The sequence below is a fragment of the Mus caroli genome, unplaced genomic scaffold (assembly GCF_978045245.1).
Source record: "Mus caroli unplaced genomic scaffold, Mus_caroli_1 scaffold_7, whole genome shotgun sequence".
Taxonomy (NCBI): domain Eukaryota; kingdom Metazoa; phylum Chordata; class Mammalia; order Rodentia; family Muridae; genus Mus; species Mus caroli.
The window spans coordinates 18,260,825-18,286,411 of record NW_028227262.1 but is presented as its reverse complement, the minus strand read 5'-3'; the positions used below and the strand labels follow the sequence as shown (position 1 = coordinate 18,286,411).

General features: G+C 41.5%; 1 protein-coding gene across 1 annotated transcript in view; it reads right to left on the bottom strand.

Moving 5' to 3' along the window:
• Positions 1-21,342: 21,342 nt before the first annotated feature.
• LOC110296324 (killer cell lectin-like receptor 2) overlaps positions 21,343-25,587 on the bottom strand; it is a 38,281-nt gene continuing 34,036 nt past the window's right edge. Inside the window, exons 6-7 of the mRNA XM_021164979.3 lie at positions 21,975-22,130; positions 21,343-21,894 (exon numbers count right to left, since the gene is read on the bottom strand). Coding sequence (XP_021020638.1) covers positions 21,831-21,894; positions 21,975-22,130 — 220 coding nt within the window. The 3' untranslated portion in view covers positions 21,343-21,830. The remainder of the gene's footprint in view (positions 21,895-21,974; positions 22,131-25,587) is intronic.

The following is a 25,587-nucleotide window of genomic DNA, read 5'->3' as shown; positions in this document are numbered from 1 at the left end:
GAGAGGCCCATTGGTCATGAAAACTTTATATGCCTCAGGACAGGGGAACGCCAGGGCCAAGAATTGGGAATGGGTAGGTAAGGGAGTGGGGTGGGGAGGGTATGGGGGACTTTTGGGATAGCATTGGAAATGTAAATGAAGAAAACACCTAATTAACAAATTAATAATAAAATAAATAAAATAAAATTAAAAATATATTTATTTAATATACATGAGTAACACTGCTGCTGTCCTCAGACAGAAGAGGGCATCAGATCCCATTACAGATGGTTGTGAGCCACCATGTGGTTGCTGGGAATTGAACTCAGGACCTCTGGAAGAGCAGTCAGTGCTCTTAACCGCTGAGCCATCTCTGCAGCCCCTTGTGAGGTTTTCTTGATGAACTGACCATAGAGAAGTATCAGACATCTGTACTGGGATTGTTCTTTGATGACCTGTGGTTTTTGGAATTCAAATATCATGAAGTAGCTCCATCCAGTTACAGCTGTCATTACTGGGGCTGCAAAAGTTTCAATCTGTCAAAAGTCAGTTCTGTATGAAGAAAAGATTCGTGAGACATTAATTCCCCAGGAAATATTAGATATTGACAAAGTTTGGGGAAGGGATCAGTATTGTCCTCTATTGTGCCCTTATCAATCAGCACACCAGAATTAATGTAGTTCTTCTCTACTCCACATGCTCCAGGGGTTGACCTAACTGAGGCAGTGAGCAAATGAAGAAATGATAGACACACTGACACAGAAAAGCTGTGATCAGGTTCTGTGGGTTCTCTAAGAATATGCAGCACATGAAAGCATCGTATATTTATTACTGAGAGTTAAACTGTGAGGCACTTATTCCATGAAGCTGAGCAGTAGGTAAATCTATAGCATACAGTCAAACAAGGAGTAAAGTTTAATTTATTTCAGTAGGTGCAGTCTCTGTAGGGGAAGTGTCTTCAGGCCATAAAAATCTTGGGGGAAAACAGATACAGTGGACATGTTATGCACAAACAGACACCATTCACAGTCAAACATTAGGTGTCCTTTGCAATTCTTCTGAGCTTCACCTGTGGAAGGCTCTGTCATTCCATGGGCCTTGGTCCTTGACATGAATGATTCTTCCTAAGTCACACAATAACATCCACTGAGGACTTGACTCAATCTCTAAACTCATCCATAGTAAATTAAACACCCCTTGTTAAACTTACTTAGACACCAACATAAACAAAAAAAAATTAACAGGGGAAAGGAGCATATAGAAAAAAATAAATAATAAAGCACCTTAAAAACTATCAACATGTGTAAGATATATCACAAAATACTGAAAGAAGTTAAGACTTCACCAAATGAGTAAAGCTATAGCCATGAGTTTTCACAGCTCCATAAGGATATGGATACTACTGCTATAGATTCAGTAAAATGCCATTGGACATTTTTAAAGAAATTTTGAGAGAGGGAATGGAAGTGAAATAATCAACAAAGCAACAATTTTGGAGGATTGGTGAATTTCACTGTACAGGTACTAGAAGTATGAAGTGGGAATTATATCATTCCACACTTAAACATCTCCACTGAAACAAAGAGAAATACCCCATTACCTCCACCAGAGTAATTATGAAGTTAAAATCTCCAATCCTAAATATTAATCTGAGAGGACTAAGTAGTTAAGGATAACTTAAAATTGTTCTTATGAAAGGGCAATTTTCACCAATTTTACAGTGAACCAAAATTGTCTCTGTTCATGCATTTGTTGATGGACATGAAATAGGTTTCTAATTGTTATCTATTACAAAGGGAGCAGCAATGGAAAATGTTTAGAAAATCTCTCTGTGATAGAATTAAGCAACCTTTATGACCTATGACCAAGAGTCATACAGCTGAACCTTCAGGTCTATCAGTGTCCAACTTCATAAGGAAATGCTGTGCTGATTTCCATAGTGGCCGCATATCTTTGCACTCCCTCCAGCAATGAATCAATATTTTTGCTTCTGTCAATGCTGGTCAGCATGAGCTGTCATGTGTTTATTGGTCTTGACCAATCTGACTGGTTAAAATAAAATCTCAAAGTTGTTTGATTTGTATTTCCTTGAGTACTAAGGATATTGACCATTTCTTTAAGTTGTGGTGGATGGGCCTGGTGCTGTTTGTATGCTGATGCTAATTCTGCTCTCCTGGGATGGGTTGCAAACAAGTAGTGAGTCATACTCAGGTGACTTCTTGTGAACCAATCCCCTAATGAATAGAGGAGCCAATCTCTGCCCACATAGGCAGGACTTCTGGGTTGGAGAGGGAAAGAGGGAAAGCAGGAGTGCATTAGGTCCTCTGGACTAGGATAGTGTGAGGACAAGATGTAATTATGAGTCTGTTCCGGTTTCAATGGCAGATTCATCAGGATTCACCACCAGAGGATTTGGATTTAATAAGGCTTACAAGTTAGGATTTTAGTTGTTGCTCAGAGTGATTGAGTTACCATTGTTTCTGAACTAACTTTGTGTTGCATTTTCCTTCACGTGGTGGCTCATCTGGGTTCAAGATATAAATGTACAGCAGCAAGCATGGGTTTGCCTGAAGTGCACCACAAAGATTGTGGAGGTTTGGAAGCATGGGGCTGGCATGATAGCAACCCACCAGTAGGAACTTAGTGAGCTGGGTAGAGAGATTATGGAGCACTGAGTCAGAGTCTCCACGAGATAAAGCAGGTGGGCCATTGCCTGCCAGTGCATGGCCTGCCAGTCTGCCGGGGCAGAGAATTGCCAGCACAAGTGTGGGAACATGCTGTTTTATTTTGTTTTGATCCTTCCCACAACAGCTTCTCAACCATTTGATTCCTCATTTGAGATATCTCTGTTTAGATCTATATCCAGTTTCTTTATTGGGTTATTTGTTTTCTTGATTTCAAGCTTTTTGAGCTCTTTATATATTTTAGATATTAGTCCTCCATCAAATGCAAAGCTCAAAAAGACCTTTGCCCATTTGATGGATCACATGAAAACCTATAACAGTAGAAACAGAAAAATACATACATACATACATACATACATACATACATGCATACATACATACATGCATACAGTGATTTAAATGGAATCTCAAAATAATACAGGAGAGCACCAGCTTGATATCTCCTGTCAAAAGAGAACACACAAAATGAAGTTTCTAGTATCAAAAATGCATTATATCTAATCAAGTTGTAGGACAAATGGGCTTGATGTGATTCCCAAACAAAAAATGCCATTGTCAAGGTTACTGATTGCTCTACACATACAGATGGTAAGGCCTTATTGCTGATGGCAACACCTACAGAATTTCTTAAACCAGAGAAGTCTAGGTGTTTCCTACCAAAAGACTTTACCCCTACTGACTAGGATTCATAGTACTAGAAAATAATCTGCATTTTACCAGTGGACAAAGGAAAAACACTAAACCAGCTACAAATACTTGTTCTACAATAGTGACATGCCTGAAAGATATGGTAGTATAAAAGTGACACAAAGTTTGTAGGAGGAATAAACAAATAGCTGATTGGTGATAAGAGCTCCTTGATGAGATAAAACCCATACCCAATGATGGGAGGCCAAGTACTTGAGTCTGGATAGGCCATGGTCCAAGAGTAAAACCAATTATCACTGTTGTGCTAAAAGAATATAGTATTAAAATTACTTATGATGGCATTCTTATATACTGAAAGGTCTGTGACTTGGTTTTGCCAGACAGATTTACTTGCAAATCTTCATTGTGATGAGTCATTTTTCTGGTTTGGGGCCTCTGGTTTCTGCTACATTCTAATACTGAATCCTCACTAGGACTCCTCTTGGATATCTTGTTATTCCCCTGTGTTATGGAGATTTTAAAGCTTTGGATGTTCAAGTCACTTCATTTAGTCCAGAAGTTCATAGATGTTGTTGAAGTAAGGGTAGGAAAATTCAGAGTCTTGGATCTGGGACTGTGTAGACACTGAGTTGGTCATACCACCAGCTCTCTTTTGCCCATGCCATTAGGGGCACCTCTCCTGCTTTTGCCTGATGAGGTGCAGGGCCAACTTTACTGATTTCACACTCTCAAGGCCAGCTCATCTTCCTGCCACAGGTAGCTATATGGGCATTTCTTTTGCACTCATGTCATCACACATCAGAATACGGGCAGGGACAGTGCTCCTTTGTTCATGCCCTTTGGGCCTCCTCAATTGAGGACTAGGGCCATCTCTCCTGAGTATCACAGCTAGCAAGCTGCAGGACCAGCTCTCCTAGTCCCACACCACCAGAGCCAGCTCTCTCATGCTGCCCAGGTGAATGTCACATTATCACACTGCAAAGACATCAACATGACTTCAGGCATAAACCCAGTCCATGGACATCCACATGGTCTTTGGTAGTAACACAGACCTCAGATACCCTGGTTGTGATAGGACCATTGACACAGACATGACATGGCAGCAGCAGGGACTAGATATCATCATTGCCTCAGATGGCAGCACAGACAACTCAGATCAGTCAGTATGTACCCTGTCAGCAGCATTGCTGATAAACATCAGAGGTTCTCAAATGGCAGCCCAGACATGGGCCATCCACATGGCCTCTGGTGGTAATTCGAGCCACAAACATTAATATATACCCTAGTTGTAGTACCAAAATGAACCCAGACAGGTCCCTAGTCAGCATCCCAGGCCTAAACATCACCATGACCCAAGGTATTAAGCAGGCTGCTCATGTCTGCTTGTTCCTCAACATCATCATGTCTCCAGATCTACCTCTCTCCATAGGGCACAAAACGCTCAGCTATAATTTCTCTCCCATCCCTACAATACATACTCCATCTTTTCCATCTATTGATCATATAGTCTTTCATCATACTGGTCTCTGGTGCCCTGGGCCATGGATACTGAGGTAGGTACTTGGGTATCTCTCTTCCAGCTGCACCAATTATGGACTTTCTTTTTTTCCCATTTTTTATTAGGTATTTAGCTCATTAACATTTCCAATGCTATACCAAAAGTCCCCCATACCCCCCCCCTCCCCTTCCCACCCACTCCCCCTTTTTTGGCCCTGGCGTTCCCCTGTATTGGGGCATATAAAGTTTGCAAGTCCAATGGGCCTCTCTTTCAAGTGATGGCCTATTAGGCCATCTTTTGATACATATGCAGCTAGAGACAAGAGCTCCGGGGTACTGGTTAGTTCATATTGTTGTTCCACCTATAGGGTTGCAGTTCCCTTTAGTTCCTTGGGGGCTTTCTCTAGCTCCTCCATTGGGAGCCCTGTGATCCATTCCATAGCTGATTGTGAGCATCCACTTCTGTGTTTGCTAGGCCCTGGCATAGACTCACAAGATACAGCTATATCTGGGTCCTTTCAGCAAAATCGTGCTAGTGTATGCAATGGTGTCAGCGTTTGGAAGCTGATCATGGGATGGATCTCTGGAGATGGCAATTACTAGATGGTCCATCCTTTCATCACACTTCCAAATTTTGTCTCTGTAACTCCTTCTATGAGTATTTTGTTCCCTATTCTAAGAAAAGGCAAAGTATCCACACTTTGGTCTTCTTTCTCTTGAGTTTAATGTGTTTAGCAAATTGTAGCTTATATCTTGGGTATCCTAAGTTTCTAGGCTAATATCCACTTATCAGTGAGTACATATTGTGAGAGTTCCTTTGTGATTGGGTTACCTCACTCAGGAGGATGCCCTCCAGGTCCATCCATTTGCGTAGGAATCTCATAAATTCATTCTTTTTAATAGCTGAGTAGTACTCCATTGTGTAAATGTACCACATTTTCTGTATCCATTCTTCTGTTAAGGGGCATTTGGGTTCTTTCCAGCTTCTGGCTATTATAAATAAGGCTGCTATGAACATAGTGGAGCATGTGTACTTCTTACCGGTTGGGACATCTTCTGGATATATGCCCAGGAGAGGTACTGCTGGATCCTCGGGTAGTACTATGTCCAATTTTCTGAGGAACAGCCAGACTGATTTCCAGAGTGGTTGTACAAGCTTGGAATCCCACCTACAATGGTGGAGTGTTCCTCTTTCTCCACATCCTCGCCAGCATCTGCTGTCACCTGAATTTTTGATCTTAGCCATTCTGACTGGTGTGAGGTGGAATCTCAGGGTTGTTTTGATTTGCATTTCCCTGATGATTAAGGATGTTGAACATTTTTTCAGGTGCTTCTCTGCCACCTGGTATTCCTCAGGTGATAATTCTTTGTTCAGTTCTGAGCCCCATTTTTAATGGGGTTATTTGATTTTCCGAAGTCCACCTTCTTGAGTTCTTTATATATATTGGATATTAGTCCCCTATCCGATTTGGGATAGGTAAAGATCCTTTCCCAATCTGTTGGTGGTCTTTTTTTCTTATTGACACTGTCTTTTGCCTTGCAGAAGATTTGCAATTTTATGAGGTCCCATTTATCAATTCTCGATCTTACAGCAAAAGCCATTGCTGTTCTATTCAGGAATTTTTTTCCCCTATACCCATATCTTCGAGGCTTTTCCCTACTTTCTCCTCTATAAGTTCAGTGTCTCTGGTTTTATGTGGAGTTCCTTAATCCACTTAGATTTGACCTTAGGACAAAGAGATAGTAATGGATCAATTCGCAATTTTCTACATGATAACAGCCAGTTGTGCCAGCACCATTTGTTGAAAATGCTGTCTTTTTTCCACTGGATGGTTTTAGCTCCCTTGTCAAAGATCAATTGACCATAGGTCTGTGGGTTCATCTCTGGGTCTTCAATTCTGTTCCATTGGTCTACTTGTCTGTCACTATACCAGTACCATGCAGTTTTTATCACTATTGCTCTGTAGTACAGCTTTAGGTCGGGCATGGTGATTCCACCAGAGGTTCTTTTATCCTTGAGAAGAGTTTTTGCTATCCTAGGTTTTTTGTTATTCCAGATGAAACTGCCAATTGCCCTTTCTAATTCGTAGAAGAATTGAGTAGGAATTTTGATGGGGATTGCATTGAATCTGCAGATTGCTTTTGGCAAGATAGCCATTTTTACTATATTTATTCTGCCAATCCATGAGCATGGGAGATCTTTCCATCTTCTGAGATCTTCTTTAATTTCTTTCTTCAGAGACATGAAGTTCTTCTCATACAGATCTTTCACTTCCTTAGTTAGAGTCATGCCTAGGTATTTTATATTATTTGTGTCTATTGAGAAGGGTGTTGTTTCCATAATTTCTTTCTCAGCCTATTTGTCTTTTGTGTGGAGAAAGGCCATTGACTTGTTTGAGTTAATTTTATATCCAGCTACTTCACTGAAGCTGTTTATCAGGCTTAAGAGTTCTCTGGTGGAATTTTTAGGGTCACGTATATATACTATCAGATCATCTGCAAAAAGTCATATTTTGACTTCTTCCCTTCCAATTTGTAGCCCCTTGATCTCCTTTTGTTGTCTAATTGCTCTGGCTAAGACTTCAAGTACAATGTTGAATAGGTAGGGAGAGAGTGGAAAGCCTTGTCTAGTCCCTGATTTTAGTGGGATTGATTCAAGCTTCTCTCCATTTACATTGATGCTGGCTACTGGTTTGCTCTAGATTGCTTTTATCATGTTTAGGTATGGGCCTTGAATTCCTGATCTTTCCAAGACTTTTATCATGAATGGGTGTTGGATTTTGTCAAATGCTTTCTCAGCATCTAACGAGATGATCATGTGGTTTTTGTCTTTGAGTTTGTTTATATACTGGAATACGTTGAAGGATTTCAGTATATTGAACCATCCCTGCATCCCTGGGTTGAAACCTACTTGGTCAGGATGGATGATTGTTTTGATGTGTAATTGGATTCGGTTGGCAAGAACTTTATTGAGGATTTTTGCACCAATATTCATAAGGGATATTGGTCTGAAGTTCTCTATCTTTGTGGGGTCTGTTTGTGGTTTAGATATCAGAGTAATTGTGGCTTCATAGAATGAGTTGGGTAGAGTACCTTCTGTTTCTATTTTGTGGAATAGTTTGTGAAGAACTGGGATCAGATCTTCTTTGAAGGTCTGATAGAACTCTGCACTAAACCCATCTGGTCCTGGGCTTCTTTTTTTTTTTTTTTTTTTTTTGGTTGGGAGACTATTAATGACTGCTTCTATTTCTTTGGGGGATATAGGGTTGTTTAGATCATTAACCTGATCTTTTTTTTTTAATTAGGTAATGTCCTCAATTACATTTCCAATGCTATCCAAAAAGTCCCCAATACACTCCCCCCCAGTCCCCCACCCACCCACACCCACCCCTTGGCCCTGGCATTCCCCTGTACTGGGGCATATAAAGTTGCCAAGTCCAATGGGCCTCTCTTTGCAGTGATGGCCTACTAGGCCATCTTTTGATGCAAATGCAGCTAGAGACAAGAGCTCTGGGGTACTGGTTAGTTCATAATAATGATCCACCTATGGGGTTGCAGTTCCCTTTAGCTCCTTGGGTACTTTTTCTAGCTCCTCCATTGGAAGCCCTGTGATCCATCCAATAGCTGACTGTGAGCATCCACTTCTGTGTTTGCTACGCCCCGGCATTGTCTCACAAGAGACAGCTATATCTGGGTCCTTTCAGCAAAATCTTGCTAATGTATGCAATGGTGTCAGCGTTTGGAAGCTGATTATGGGATGGATCCCTGGATATGGCAGTCTTTAGATGGTCCATCCTTTCTTCACGGCTCCAAACTTTATCTCTGTAACTCTTTCCATGGGTGTTTTGTTCCCAATTCCAAGAAGGGGCACAGTGTCCACACTTTGGTCTTCGTTCTTCTTGAGTTTCATGCGTTTAACAAATTGTATCTTATATCTTGGGTATTCTAAGTTTTTGGGCTAATATCCACTTATCAGTGAGTACATATTGTGTGAGTTCCTTTGTGAATATGTTACCTCACTCAGAATGATGCCCTCCAGATCCATCCATTTGCCTAGGAATTTCATAAATTCATTCCTTTTAATAGCTGAGTAGTACTCCATTGTGTAAATGTACCACATTTTCTGTATCCATTCCTCTGTTGAGGGGCATCTGGGTTCTTTCCAGCTTCTGGCTATTATAAATAAGGCTGCTATGAACATAGTGGAGCATGTGTCCTTCTTACCGGTTGGAACATCTTCTGGATATATGCCCAGGAGAGGTATTGCTGGATCCTCTGGTAGTATTATGTCCAATTTTCTGAGGAACCGCCAAACTGATTTCCAGAGTGGTTGTACCAGCTTGAAATCCCACCAACAATGAAGGAGTGTTCCTCTTTCTCCACATCCTCGCCAGCATCTGCTGTCACCTGAATTTTTGATCTTAGCCATTCTGACTGGTGTGAGGTGGAATCTCAGGGTTGTTTTGATTTGCATTTCCCTGATGATTAAGGATGTTGAACATTTTTTCAGGTGCTTCTCTGCCATTCGGTATTCCTCAGGTGAGAATTCTTTGTTCAGTTCTGAGCCCCATTTTTTAACAGGGTTATTTGATTTTCTGGAGTCCACCTTCTTGAGTTCCTTATATATATATTGGATATTAGTCCCTTATCTGATTTAAGATAGGTAAAGATCCTTTCCCAATCTGTTGGTGGTCTTTTTGTCTTATTGACTGTGTCTTTTGCCTTGCAGAAGCTTTGCAACTTTATGAGGTCCCATTTATTGATTCTCGATCTTACAGCGCAAGCCTTTGCTGTTCTATTCAGGAATTTTTCCCCTGTACCCATATCTTCGAGGCTTTTCCCTACTTTCTCCTCTATAAGTTTCAGTGTCTCTGGTTTTATGTCGAGTTCCTTAATCTACTTAGATTTGACCTTGGTACAAGGAGATAGGAATGGATCAATTCGCTTTCTTCTACATGATAACTGCCAATTGTGCCAGCACCATTTGTTGAAAATGCTGTCTTTCTTCCACTGGATGTTTTTTGCTCCCTTGTCAAAGATTAAGTGACCATAGGTATGTGGGTTGATCTCAGGGTCTTCAATTCTGTTCCATTGATCTACTTGTCTGTCGTTATACCAGTATCATGCAGTTTTTATCAAAATTGCTCTGTAGTACAGCTTTAGATCAGGCATGGTGATTCCTCCAGAGGTTCTTTTATCCTTGAGAAGAGTTTTTGCTATCCTAGGTTTTTTGTTGTTCCAGATGAATTTGAAGATTGCTCTTTCCAATTCGTTGAAGAATTGATTTGGAATTTTGATGGGGATTGCATTGAATCTGTAGATTGCTTTTGGCAAGATAGCCATTTTTACAATGTTGATCCTGCCAATCCATGAGCATGGGAGGCTTTTCCATCTTCTGTGATCTTCTTTAATTTCTTTCTTCAGGGACTTGAAGTTCTTGTCATACAGATCTTTCACTTCCTTAGTTAGAGTCACGCCAAGGTATTTTATATTGTTTGTGACTATTGAGAAGGGTGTTGTTTCCCTAATTTCTTCTCTGCTTGTTTATCCTTTGTGTACAGAAAGGCCATTGACTTGCTTGAGTTAATTTTATATCCAGCTACTTCACCGAAGCTATTTATCAGGCTTAGGAGTTCTCTGGTGGAATTTTTAGGGTCACTTATGCATACTATCATATCATCTGCAAAAAGCGATATTTTGACTCCTTCTTTTCTGATTTGTATCCCCTTGATCTCCTTTTGTTGCATTAACCTGATCTTGATTCAACTTTGGTACCTGGTATCTGCCTAGAAACTTCTCCATTTCATCCAGGTTCTCCAGTTTTGTTGAGTATAGCCTTTTGTAGAAGGATCTGATGGTGTTTTGGATTTCTTCAGGATCTGTTGTTATGTCTCCCTTTTCATTTCTGATTTTGTTAATTAGAATGCTTTCCCTGTGCCCTCTAGTGAGTCTGGCTAAGGGTTTGTCTATCTTGTTGATTTTCGCAAAGAACCAGCTCCTCATTTGGTTGATTCTTTGAATAGTTCTTCTTGTTTCTACCTGGTTGATTTCACCCCTGAGTTTGATTATTTCCTGCCATCTACTCCTCTTGGGTGAATTTGCTTCCTTTTGTTCTAGAGCTTTTAGGTGAGTTGTCAAGCTGCTAATGTGTGCTCTCTCTAGTTTCTTTTTGGAGGCACTCAGAGCTATGAGTTTTCCTCTTAGAAATGCTTTCATTGTGTCCCATAAGTTTGGGTATGTTGTGGCTTCATTTTCATTGAACTCTAAAAAGTCCTTAATTTGTTTCTTTATTCCTTCCTTGACCAAGGTATCATTGAGAAGACTGTTGTTCAGTTTCCACATGAATGTTGTCTTTCTATTATTTATTTTGTTATTGAAGATCAGCTTTAGTCCATTGTGATCTGATAGGAAGCATGGGACAATTTCAATATTTTTGTATCTGTTGAGGCCTGTTTTGTGACCTATTATGTGGTCAATTTTGGAGAAGGTACCATGAGGTGCTGAGAAGAAGGTATATCCTTTTGTTTTAGGATAAAATGTTCTGTAGATATCTGTCAGATCCATTTGTTTCATAACTTCTGTTAGTTTCACTGTGTCCCTGTTTAGTTTCTGTTTCCATGATCTGTCCATTGGTGAGAGTGGTGTGTTGAAATCTCCCACTATTATTGTGTGAGGGGCAATGTGTGCTTTGAGATTTACTAAAGTTTCTTTAATGAATCTGGCTGCCCTTGTATTTGGAGCATAGATATTCAGAATTGATAGTTCCTCTTGGAGGATTTTAACTTGGATGAGAATGAATTGCCCCTCCTTGTTTTTTTTGATGACTTTGGGTTGGAAGTCAATCTTATCAGATATTAGAATGGCTACACCGACTTGTTTCTTCATACCATTTGCTTGGAAAATTGTTTTCCAGCCTTTCATTCTGAGGTAGTGTCTATCTTTTTCTCTGAGATGAGTTTCCTGTAAGCAGCAAAATGTTGGGTCTTGTTTGTGTAAGCAGTTTGTTAATCTATGTCTTTTTATTGGGTTGTTGACACCATTGATATTGAGAGATGTTAAGGAAAAGTAATTGTTGGTTCCTGTTATTTTTGTTGTTAAAGTTGGCATTCTGTTCCTGTGGCTGTCTTCTTTTAGGTTTATTGAGGGATTACTTTCTTGTTTTTTCTAGGGCAGGGTTCCTGTCTTCGTATTGGTTTTTTTTTTTTTTTTTTTTTTTTTTTTTTTTTTTTTTTTTTTTTTTTTTTTTTTCTGTTATTATCCTTTGAAGGGCTGGATTCGTGGAAAGGTAATGTGTGAATTTGGTTTTGTCGTGGAATAGTTTGGTTTCTCCATCTATGGTAATTGAGAATTTGGCTGGGTATAGTAGCCTTGGCTGGAATTTGTGTTCCCTTATTGTCTGTATAACATCTGTCCAAGCTCTTCTGGCTTTCATAGTCTCTGGTGAAAAATCTGGTGTAATTCTGATAGGCTTGCCTTTATATGTAACTTGACCTTTTTCCCTTACTGCTCTTATTATTCTATTTTTATTTAGTGAATTTGTTGTCCTGATTATTATGTGTCAGGAGGAATTCCTTTTCTGGTCCAGTCTATTTGGAATTCTGTAGGCTTCTTGTATGTTCATGGGCATCTCTTTCTTTAGATTTGGGAAGTTTTCTTCTATAATTTTGTTGAAGATATTTGCTGGTCCTTTGAGTTGAAAATCTTCATTCTCATCCACTACTATTATCCATAGGTTTGGTCTTCTCATTGTGTCCTGGATTTCCTGGATGTTTTGAGTTAGAATCTTTTTGCATTTTCCATTTTCTTTGATTGTTGTGCCGATGTTCTCTATGGAATCTTCTGCACCTGAAATTCTCTCTTCCATCTCTTGTATTATGTTGCTGATGCTTGCATCTATGGTTCCAGATTTCTTTCCTAGGGTTTCTATCTCCAGCGTTGCCTCACTTTGAGTTTTCTTTATTGTGTCTACTACCCTTTTTAGGTCTAGTATGATTTTGTTCATTTCCATCACCTGTTTGGATGTGTTTTCCTGTTTTTCTGTAAGGACTTCTACCTGTTTGGTTGTGTTTTCCTGTTTTTCTTTAAGGACTTGTAACTCTTTAGCAGTGTTCGCCTGTATTTCTTTAAGTGAGTTATTAAAGTCCTTCTTGATATCCTCTACCATCATCATGATATATGCTTTTAAATCCAGGTCTAGCTCTTCGGGTGTGTTGGGGTGCCCTGGACTGGGCAAAGTGGGAGTGCTGGGTTCTGATGATGGTGAGTGGTCTTGGTTCCTGTTAGTAAGATTCTTACATTTACCTTTCGCCATCTGCTAATCTCTGGAGTTAGTTGTTATAGTTGTCTCTGTTTAGAGATTGTTCTTCTGGTGATTCTGTTAGCCTCTATCAGCAGACCTGGGAGATAGGCTCGCTCTTCTGAGTTTCAGTGATCAGAGCACTCTCTGCTGGCAAGCTCTCCTCTTACAGGGATGGTGCACAGATATCTTGCGTTTGGACCTCCTCCTGGCCGAAGAAGAAGGCCCAAAACAGGACCTTTCCCTGAAGCTGTGTTGCTTTGGCAGGTCACAGAAGCTGTCAGCTTCTGTGGTGCACACTCTCACCTGTGCAGACTAAGTTCCTAAGTTCGGCTGATTCCCAGAACCAAGATGTCGCCTACTGCTCCTGAGGCAGAGGGCTTCCAAGCCAGGTGGACACCTGTCCTCTGGCCGGGAGGGTGGCCGGATGTCTGTGGCCCAAAAAGGGTGCTGCCTCAGCGGTTCTGTGGCTCCTGCCTGTCCCAGAAGCTGTCCGATTCTGTGGTGCACCCTCTCACCTGTGCAGACTAAGTTCCTAAGTTCGGTGGAGTCCCAGAACCAAGATGTCGCCTGCTGCTCCTCAATTATGGACTTTCTATGTGTGCAATTGTATGTGTCTCACTAAGTCTTGTCTTCAACTGTGACATGCCTGTAATATACGCTAGAATAATAGTACTTTGTGTCTTGGAATTTTTCTTTGAATCTTTCTCTTCTGCTTGTTTCGTTGTATTCTATCGAATTTTGTTTTAGCTAATTTTACTTTATTATTATTTATGGATGCCTGTTTTATCTAGAATATAAAGGGAAAAAATTATGTGGATGGGTGGGTACAGGAAATGGAGAGGATCTGGAAGAGAAATGGTGGTTAAACCATAATAAGAATAGATTACATTTTAAAAATCTAATTTCAAGTAAAACATCAAAATAAAATAAAACAAACTTCTCTGAGAAGTAAAGTATGTTTAAATGTCCAGTACATGGAGAAAATACAACTCTGCATAGTACATAACACTCTGAATAAGACCATACTAATTTACAGTATAAGAGAGCATATATCTGCTTGCCTGAGGCCAGAGTTCAAGGCATTCTGAGGCCAGAGTTCAAGGCAGAAATGAATTTTGAGAGATACAAAACCCTGTAAGGGTTTAATGTTTCTCTCAGCTAGGGTTTCTATTGTTGTGATGAAATACCATGATCAAAACAAGAAAAAGCTTGGGGAGGAAAGGAGACATTTTTGCATGCATTTTCACATTGCAGTCTACTATTGAAAAGAGTCAGAACAAACATTAAAGTCCAGCAGAAACCTGCAAGCAGTAGCTAATGCAGAGGTCATGGGTGGGTGCATCTTTCTGAAAGCTCAAAATGGCTTGCACAGCCTGCTTTCAATTCAGCACTATCATACCAGGGGTAGTAACACCCATAATGGACTGTACTTTTAACATCAACATCTAGTTAAGAAAATGCCCTGTAGGCTTGTATAGAGCCAGAAGTTATGGGGTCATTTTATCAGTGGAAGCCCTCTGTATTCAGATGATTCTAGCATGTATCAAGCTGACATTGTCATCTTATTGCGCTCAATGGCTCTATAAGAGATGTACATACCTATTAAAACTTGTTTTTCTTATGACTTACAATGGGCACATTTTATTACATCCATTCTCTTCCAGCAAGATTTTAATTATTTTTAATATCAGAAAAAATCAAAGACATTCAAAACTAAAGGGCATTACAAGTGAGTGCATGGCATAATCCTAAACATGAAGTCCTAAATATAAACAGTGACATGATCAAAAAGCACAAATATAAATTTGGATTATAGATTAGATCATATTATTACAAAAATACCACATTTCTTCATTTTACCATTCAATAAGATGCTATAAAAGAAATCGGAGGCTGGAGGGATGGCTCAGTGTTTAAGAGAACTGATTGTTCTTCCATAGGTCCTGAGTTCAATTCCCAGAAATCACCTGGTGGCTCACAACCATCTGTAATGGGATCTGATGCCCTCACCTGGTGTGTCTGAAGACAGCTACAGTATACTTCTATATACAGAGCAAATAAATAAATCTTTAAAAAGAAAAGAAAAGAAATTGCTTGTTTTTAGAAAATACTTATGGACAGTTTAATGTTATTATCATCATCATCATCATAATTATATTTCATAACAGAGTCTCACACTAAGGCCCACAATGGCCACAAACATACTATGTAGCCTAGACTGCCTTCAAACTCATGTACCTATAAATTATACCTCTGAGCCATTGCATCTAGCTGGCCTCAATAAATATCACTGCAACTACGGGGTTTCCATTTATCACCAAATGAATTATATTGATCAGGGAAACAGAGACAGAAAGACAAACACAAACAAAGGGAGAGAGAGAGAGAGAGAGAGAGAGAGAGAGAGAGAGAGAGAGAGAGAGAGAGAGAGAATAAGAACACATGAACTATGAAAGGTTGTATGGGTTCACTAAAATACCTTGGCAACTATTCATCAAGTTATAAAATTATAATTTCCAGCAAATAAAAAAATTTTCAGGTTAATTCTTCTACCTCCAAAAAAAAAAAAAGAAAAAAAAAAGTTACCAACCAACTAACAAACAGCAACTGCATCCTGGTTCTTAAGTGTGATTTCAGAGCAATAGGTTATAGAAATGGATTATCCCAGTGATGATTAAGTATTGCCCGCGCTTTTGTGTCCCCCTGGTAAGAACACGCTCAGGGCAACCGGAATCTTCTGCAGCACAAGCTTTATTGCTTACCCCATCAGGAGCCAGTGGAGAAGAGAGCCAGAGAGAGAGAGAGAGATGGCGGAGCCCCCTCCCTTTTATGAAGGACTGTCCTCCGCCTCGGATGTGTCACTCCCTGATTGGCTGCAGCCCATCAGCCGGAGTTGTCGTCACTGGAAAGGCAGAGCACATGGCGTGGAAAGCTACCCCGGCACATGCGCAGCTTGCTTGTTTACTACTTAGAACACGGGTGTCAGTGCCATCAGCGCCATCTTATAATGGCGAATGTGAAGGCGGCTCCTTACATCTCCCCCTTTTCTTTTATTTAAGAGCAATAGGCCACCCATATTAATGAGAGTGGAGATAGAGGTCAAATCCCCAGTGTGTAAAATAGGGGCTGTCTTAGTTAGGGTTTTACTGCTGTGAACAGACACCATGGCCAAGGCAAGTCTTATAAAAAACAACATTTAATTGGGGCTGGCTTACAGGTTCAGAGGTTCAGTCCATTATCATCAAGGTGGGAGCATGGCAGTATCCAGGCAGGCATGGCACAGGAGGAGCTGGGAGTTCTATGTCTTCATCTAAAGGCAGCTAGTGGAAGACTGACTTCCAGGCAACTAGGGTGAGGATCTTATACCCACATCCACAGTGACACACCCATTCCAACTAGGTCACACCTATTCCAACAAGGCCACACCTTCAGATGGTGCCACTCCCTGGTCCAAGGATATACAAACCATCACATTCCACTCCCTGGTCCCCATAGACTTGTTCAAAAACATGAGTCTATGGGGGCCACACTTAAACATAGCATAATGCAAAATGCATTTAGTCCAACTTTCAAAGTCCTCATAGTCTATAGCAGTCACAACAATGTTAAAAGTCCAAAGTTAAAGGTCTCTTCTGAGATTCATCCAACTTAATTAACTGTAATCTCCAAAGCAAGGCAGGAAACCAGCTGGGCAAACTCCAAACTCTGCATCTCCATGGCTGATGTCAAAGCAGTCTTCAGATCTCCACTCCTTTTTCATCTTTGTTGACTGCAACAAACTGCTTTCTCCTGGGCTGGTTCCACTCCCTGTTAGTAGCTTTCCTCAGCATGTGTCCCATGGCTCTGGCATCTTTAACATCTTTGAGTCTCCAAGGCAAATTCAGTGTTACAGCTTCTTGTTTCAGTGTCTGGGATTCCACTTGATCTTTTGGACTCCTCCTAAGGGCTGGCATCACTTTTCCAGCACTGCCCTCTGTAGCACTCTAAGCTCAGGTTGATCCACTCCACTATCGCTGCAGTTCTTGGTGATCACTCCATGGTACTGACATCTCTAATACACTGGGGTATTCCACTCCAACTAGGCTTCACCAATAGCCTCTCATAGGCTCTCTTCAGGGTGCCAAGCCTCAAATCCTTTGCATGACCCCTTCAGTCCTGGGCCATCAACTACAGCTGAGGCTTCACCTTCTCCAATGGCCTTCCCTGGCCTCTCACAGTGCTAAGCCTCAGCTTCTCTCCATTATCCCTTCATTCCTTCATAAGCAGTACCACCTGAGTGACTCTTACACATTACCAAGTCCAGCCCCAGCATGAGGTGCAACCTTGGTTATCTCTGGAACACAGCTTCTTTGTGCTCCCAGAAAACAATTTCCAGAAGATTTCACCTCAGTGATGCTGGTCTCTTCTTAATCACTGCTAATTCCTTAGCTCCAGCTAACCAGCATCAATTTTCCCAGTAGTTCCTTCCATTCTTAACTCTAGAGCCAGAGCCACATGGCTGAAGCTGCCGAGTTCTGCTGCTTACAGGAACTAGAACATGATCCCCTTGTCCTATTACATTATCACTAACTTTATGTTTTCTAAATCCTTCACTGCCTAAGCTTGGCTATCCTGGTTCTTGCTCTGTAGATTGACCTTGAATGCAGAGATCAGCATGCCTGTCTCCTGAGATTAAAGGTGTGTACCACCATGCCTGGATTTAATTTAGCTGGGTAGGATCTTGCCCCAAGGTCCCACTCCCTTAATCTGTTATCTCCTAGAACACAGGAATTTGTTCCATTTCATTTCCTGGTACCCCTTTAATACTCAAACCATATATTTTATATTTTTCCTTTCTAAGCTTGCTATGCTTGTTCAAACTTTTCTTCATAAGACTTAACCAGAGAACAAAGTCTCTGCTGGGCTTTTTTGAAACTTCCTTTGTCAATGCAATTAATCCAAGTCTCTTCACCTTAGCCTCAGGCAAACTTTTCAGACAAGGGCAAAAAATAGCTACATTCTTCACCAAAGTACCACAAAACCAGTCTTTATGCCACATTCTGAAATTCTTCTCCTTTGAAATCTCTTGGGCCAGGTCAACACAGTTCAAATTACTCCCAGCAACTAAGTCTTCCATATTCCTACTAGGATGACCCATTAAGCCCAATTTAAAGCATTCCATTGCTTTCCAAATACAAAGTCCCAAAATCCACATTCTGTCAAATAAAAGCATGGTCAGGCCTATCACAGCAGTACCCCACTCCCAGTACCAACTTCTGTCTTAGTTAGGGTTTTACTGCTGTGAACAGACACCATGACCAAGGCAAGTCTTATAAAAAACAACATTTAATTGGGGCTGGCTTACAGGTTCAGAGGTTCAGTCCATTATCATCAAGGTGGGAGCATTGCAGTATCCAGGCAGGCATGGCACAGGAGGAGCTGAGAGTTCTATGTCTTCATCTAAAGGCAGCTAGTGGAAGACTGACTTCCAGGCAACTAGGGTGAGGATCTTATACCCACATCCACAGTGACACACCCATTCCAACTAGGTCACACCTATTCCAACAAGGCCACACCTTCAGATGGTGCCACTCCCTGGTCCAAGGATATACAAACCATCACAGGGGCTTTACACAAAACCTCCTCCCAGGCTCATCACCCAAAGGGGTCTTGGTCTGCTCCCGTGTCGTTTTTCCTGGGGGAAGGACACTTGGACACTCAACCTTCTTGAAAGATGACATGTCTCCCTAGAATAGGCTCATAAATGCCACAGAGCCCTTCTACTGCAGTGCTTAGCCGTGCAACTCTCTCGGGCTGCTGAAGCACACTCACTCTATCCCGTGCAATGAGACTAGCCTCGTGGGGTGCAAGAGCTGAGTGGCCAGCGACCTATTGCTTAAGCATAGATAACCATATATCAGGGGAAGCACCATGTTCTAGTGCTGCAAGCGCCTGGGAAATAACCACCATGTCTCTCCTAGTTTGGGCCTTAAGCTTACAGACCAATCAGAGAAGCAACACTAATCCACAGCAAAGAACAGCTCCAAATAATTCCACCCCCACCCATTCTTTAAAGAAGGAAAATGTTGAAAAGATAGTCCTTAGGTCAGGGACAGGTCCAAGTGCGTGGGGCAAGTCTCAATTTTCAAAGGGTCTGTTCAAATTTAGCCGTCCAATTCTGTATCTCCCAATGCTGCTCTCCCTTTGTTGTTATCGCACTGGACATCACCAAGACGAGGGACATCAGTATTCCCTTGGTCAGTCTGGATTTTTCGGGTGAGTCTTTCTGGTATCCAAAATGGGTTGTCTTCATTCTGTGGAAAAACACAAACAGCTCCCCTGGATCTTATCAAAATAGGATCCGGGCCTTTCCATTTGTTATTTAAAACATCTTTCCATTTAACCATCTCTTTGGGCCTATCTGGCTCTGAACAATGTCGTTCAGCCGCGGTATGGCCATGAGAATCAAGATTTAAAAAATTGAGTGTAAAAAGTGCTGTAGACACAGACACTCTTGGTACTCGGGGTAGAGCCTCCTCGACTCCCCCTTTCTGTTTTATTAGATAGGATTTGAGGGTGCGGTGCGCCCGCTCAATAATACCCTGTCCTTGGGGGTTGTATGGAAGTCCAGTCAGGTGGGTTACGTCCATCTGATGGCAGAACTGTTGGAATTTTTGAGATGTATAAGCTGGTCCATTATCAGTCTTAAGGAGTTTGGGTTTTCCCCAAGCACTCCATGCCTCAAGGCAATGTTGAATCACATGTGAGGCCTTTTCTCCAGTTAAAGGAGAGGCAAACAAAACTAATTGTATCTACTGAAAAATATTGGCAACTTTACTGGAAGGCTTAATCACTCCAGCCACTTCTAAAAAATTGATGGGTTCTAAAAAGGTTTTTAAAACTTTTAAAACCACTAAACACTCTACCACTTGAGGTGAATTTTCATTATATTGTTTGGATACTACTTTACCATTAGCCACATAGGCACCTATGCCAGTTTTTGATCCATCAGTATATACCACAACCCCATTTTTAAGTGGGTTTCTTACTGTTATTTGTGGAAACACAACAGATTGATTTTGGGCGAACTGTAAAATTGGATGTTTTGGATAATGGTTATCTATTTTTCCTGAAAAGGAGGTAACTAAAACTGCCCAATCATTGGATGTGGCTGCCAAGGTTTGAACCTGTCAAAAGTCCAATCTCTCTGCTCTGGAGTCAAAGCAGCAGCGTTTGCTTGGGCCTGCGTTTGTGCAGCCTCTTGCCATAGAACTCTCCATTCCGTATATTTGCCCATATTGGGAAGAGCGGCTTTTGCAATCATTTGCCAGTCGGCAGGAGTTAGTGCCATGCCGGCAAGCCTGTACTCTACTGGAGCATGAACACGCCTACCCTCGGCTCCTTCAAAGACCGGAAATGCCTGTTGCATCTTCCTTTGTTCCTCTCTTGAAATGAACCAGTCTGTGCACTGCCTCTCTGCGCAGGGCTGATGTACTACGCAGGGCGGGGGCTCCGCATAGGGCGGAGGTGCACTATGACCTTGAAGCCGACTGCCTGGAGACCGAGCCGCAAGCTGGCCTTTGTCAGCCGCTTTTGGCTTTTTTCTTGACCTATAAGCTCGCATTTCTCTCTCATAACGAGCTGCTCCCTCCTCCAAGTCTGTTTTCTCAGAAGGGCTAATTTTTTCATCTGATTCACAGCTACTAAGAACTGGCTCTTTAAACTCGTCTCTTTTCTCCTCTTTCCTTCTAATCTCTCCCCAGGTATTCTTCCCTGACATTAACTTTTCTTTTTTCCTTTGTTTTTTCTCCTCTTTCCTTCTAATCTCTCCCCAGGTATTCTTCCCTGACATTAACTTTTCCTCAGGTTCAAGACCCGTGGAAAGGCCTGTATACTTATTTGGCGCGCCATGCTTTCTCTTTTTTCCTGCTCTCTCTCCCTGCTTTACTTCTGATAGACTGTCTTGAATTTTGTCCAGAATTCTCCACCCCATCTTAACTGCTTGTTGACATGTGAAAAGAAATAAAAGGGCTTTTAACACTAGAGAAAGTCCAAGACCAGACATACCTTGTAAAGCTGTAACGCGCGTCCCATCCCCACAGTTCTGGTTCTGCTCCGTTCCCCAGCTGAAGAGTTCTGAACCCATGCCGGATCCTTCTCAACAGTCTGTTTTGCGGGAACACTTCATTAACCGCTCCTTCCCCGTGATGCAGTAGCTCCCGGGTTCCGGCACCATTTATTGCACGCGCTTTTGAGTCCCCCTGGTAAGAACACACTCAGGGCAACTGGAATCTTCTGCAGCACAAGCTTTATTGCTTACCCCATCAGGAGCCAGTGGAGAAGAGAGCCAGAGAGAGAGAGAGAGATGGCGGAGCCCCCTCCCTTTTATGGAGGACTGTCCTCCACCTCGGATGTGTCACTCCCTGATTGGCTGCAGCCCATCAGCCGGAGTTGTCGTCACGGGAAAGGCAGAGCACATGGCGTGGAAAGCTACCCCGGCACATGCGCAGCTTGCTTGTTTACTACTTAGAACACGGGTGTCAGTGCCATCAGCGCCATCTTATAATGGCGAATGTGAAGGCGGCTCCTTACAATTAAGAATGTGAGTGATTGTCTGAGTATTGTATTTTGTTCTGTGTGTAATTCAGGAAACAGAGTGATTCTTCAAAGCTTAGAGCAAAGAGTGTCCATTCTTCAGACACTAGCTTCTCTGTTTACCAGGAAGGAAGATGGCTTCTGCTCTGTTAAGTCTGTTGTGAAAACATTTCTTCACTTTCATCTTCATCCCTCTGCAGAGCAGATTGAGCTCTGTGAATGAATGATTCAGCTGTTAGGTAGTCATAAATCTTCACAGGAAACAAACAAAGATGAAAACATTCCATTTTTACCTTCCCTTGGCACAGCTCCCTGGAATAGGGAATCTATTCAATCTCTTTTCACAAATACAACCATGAGTTCTAGCACAGTCTTCCTCTTGTGTAGAAAAAGAACTTATATATACACACTTTTTTATGTTACGTACTGAATTCCTTGCTGCTGAATCACTGTAAAACAAATAAAAATAATGCACAGTGATTTACATTTGAAAGTTATACTGATTTAGACCATTATTTTTTCAAGTTAAAGTTTATTGACTAAAATATGGAGAATATGAAAAATTAGTAAGTATATCACTAGAAGTTTCTCATTTTCTCTAAACTCACAACAATTGTCTTGGACCAATGGCATGGCTCAATGGGTATAAACCATTCACAGCAAATCTGACAATCTGAGATCAGACCACAGATACTAAAGAGTAGAATGAGAGAAGTGACTCTTTCAAGTTCACTCTTATACACATGTGCTGTGACATGTGCCCATACTGTGTATACCTTCACACAAAAATAAATAAATCTAACAAAGATAGAAATTGATCACAAATCAACTTCTTATCTATTGCACATTGTTGATTTTTAGTCCTCAAGTAATATATAGTTTCAGAATCACTAAGAGATGACTTTAAATTATGCTTCCCTATGAAAATTTTTGCAGCAATGACAAATAAAAAGAAGAAATAAATATGTGGCACTCAGAGATCTTCTGTGCCCGTGTTTTAAGAGAAAGGTATTGTATTAGTTAGGGTTTTACTGCTGTGAACAGACACTATGACCAAGGCAAGTCTTATAAAAAAAAAACAACATTTAATTGGGGCTGGCTTACAGGTTCAGAGGTTCAGTCCATTATCATCAAGGTGGGAGCATGGCAGTATCCAGGCAGGCATGGCGCAGGAGGAGCTGAGAGTTCTATGTCTTCATCCAAAGGCTGCTAGTGGAAGACTGACTTCCAGGCAACTAGGGTGAGGATCTTATACCCACACCCACAGTGACACACCCATTCCAACCAGGTCACACCTATTCCAACAAGGCCACACCTTCAGATGGTGCCACTCCCTGGTCCAAGGATATACAAACCATCACATTCCACTCCCTGGTACCCATAGACTTGTTCAAAAACATGAGTCTATGGAGACCATACTTAAACATAGCATAATGCAAAATGCATTTAGTGCAACTTTCAAAGTCCTCATAGTCTATAGCAGTTGCAACAATGTTAAAAGTCCAAAGTTCAAGGTCTCTTCTGAGATTTATTCAACTTAATTAACTGTAATCCCCAAAGCAAGGCAGGAAACCAGCTGGGCAAACTCCAAACTCTGCATCTCCATGGCTGATGTCAAAGTGGTCTTCAGATATCCACTCCTTTTTCATCTTTTTTGACTTCAACAAACTGCTTCCTCCTGGGCTGGTTCCACTCCCTGTTAGCAGCTTTCCTCAGCATGTGTCCCATGGCTCTGGCATCTTTAACATCTTTGAATCTCCAAGGCAAGTTCAATGTTACAGCTTCTTGTTTCAGTGTCTGGGATTCCACTTGATCTTTTGGACTCCTCCTAAGGACTGGCATCACTTTTCCAGCTCTGTCCTCTGTAGCACTCTATGCTCAGGTTGATCCACTCCATTACAGCTGCTGTTCTTGGTGATCAACCCATGGTACTGACATCTCCAATACACTGGGGTGTTCCACTCCAACTAGGCTTCACCAATAGCCTCTCATAGGCTCTCTTCAGGGTGCCAAGCCTCAAATCCTTTGCATGACCCCTTCAATCCTGGGCCATCAACTACAGCTGAGGCTTCACCTTCTCCAATGGGCTTCCCTGGCCTCTCACAGTGCTAAGCCTCAGCTTCTCTCCATGATCCCTTCCTTCCTTCACAAGCAGTACCACCTGAGTGACTCTTCTTACACATTACCAAGTCCAGCCGCAGCATGAGCTACAACCTTATCTCTGGAACACAGCTTCTTTGTGCTCCCAGAAAACAATTTCCAGAAGATTTCACCTCAACGATGCTGGTCTCTTCTTAATCACCGCTAATTCCTTAGCTCCAGCTAACCAGCATCAATTTTCCCAGTAGTTCCTTCCATTCTTAACTCTAGAGCCAGAGGCACAATGGCTGAAGCTGCCGAGTTCTGCTGCTTACAGGAACTAGAACATGATCCCCTTGTATTATTACATTATCACTAGCTTTATGTTTTCTAAATCCTTCATTACCTAAGCTTGGCTCTCCTGGTTCTTGATCTGTAGATTGACCCTGAATGTAGAGATCAGCATGCTTGTCTCATGGGATTAAGGTGTGTACCACCATGCCTGGATCTAATTTAGCTGGGTAGGATCTTGCCCCAAGGTCCCACTCCCTTAATCTTTATCTCCTAGAACACAAGATTTTGCTCCATTTCACTTCCTGGTACTCCTTTAATACTCAAACCATATATTTTATATTTTTCCTTTCTAAGCTTGCTATGCTTGTTCAAACTTCTCTTCATAAGACTTAACCAGAGAACAAAGTCTCTGCTGGGCTTTTTTGAAACTTCTTTTGTCAATGCAATTAATCCAAGTCTCTTCACCTTAGCCTCAGGCAAACTTTTCAGACAAGGGCAAAAAGTAGCCACATTCTTCACCAAAATACCACAAAACCAGTCTTTATGCCGCATTCTGAAATTCTTCTCCTTTGAAATCTCTTGGGCCAGGTCAACACAGTTCAAATTACTCCCAGCAACAAAATCTTCCATATTCCTACTAGGATGACCCATTAAGCCCCATTTAAAGCATTCCACTGCTTTCCAAATCCAAAATCCCAAAATCCACATTCTTTCAAATAAAAGCATGGTCAGGCCTATCACAGCAATACCCCACTCCCAGTACCAGCTTCTGTATTAGTTAGGGTTTTACTGCTGTGAACAGACACTATGACCAAGGCAAGTCTTATAAAAAAAAAAAAAAAAACATTTAATTGGGGCTGGCTTACAGGTTCAGAGGTTCAGTCCATTATCATCAAGGTGGGAGCATGGCAGTATCCAGGCAGGCATGGCGCAGGAGGAGCTGAGAGTTCTATGTCTTCATCCAAAGGCTGCTAGTGGAAGACTGACTTCCAGGCAACTAGGGTGAGGATCTTATACCCACACCCACAGTGACACACCCATTCCAACCAGGTCACACCTATTCCAACAAGGCCACACCTTCAGATGGTGCCACTCCCTGGTCCAAGGATATACAAACCATCACAGGTATAGAGGGAGTAAAGTCACAGAGGAGGGGTTGATACTGCTATTTTGGTTGATTTCCTCCCCCATCCTCTCTTAGAGCTAATGAATCTTGACTGAAACAATGTGATTAAGTGACTTCCTTGTATTTAACATTTTATAATCTCTGCAGGATGATAAATTGATACTAAAAATTCCTTTCTGTGAAAAATTAATTTAAAATTAAGATAGAAATCAAAAAATGAGTACCTCATATAAACAGGCAGGACTCACATGGAGCAATAAAGACATCAAACCACCCACAAAACCTTCAACCCAAACTGTCCTGCCTCCAAGTAGTGCAGGGAGAAAGATGAAGAAGAGACTGAGGGAATGTCCCAGAAATGACTGGCCCAACTTGAGACCCACCCCATAGGCATGAACTAATCTCTA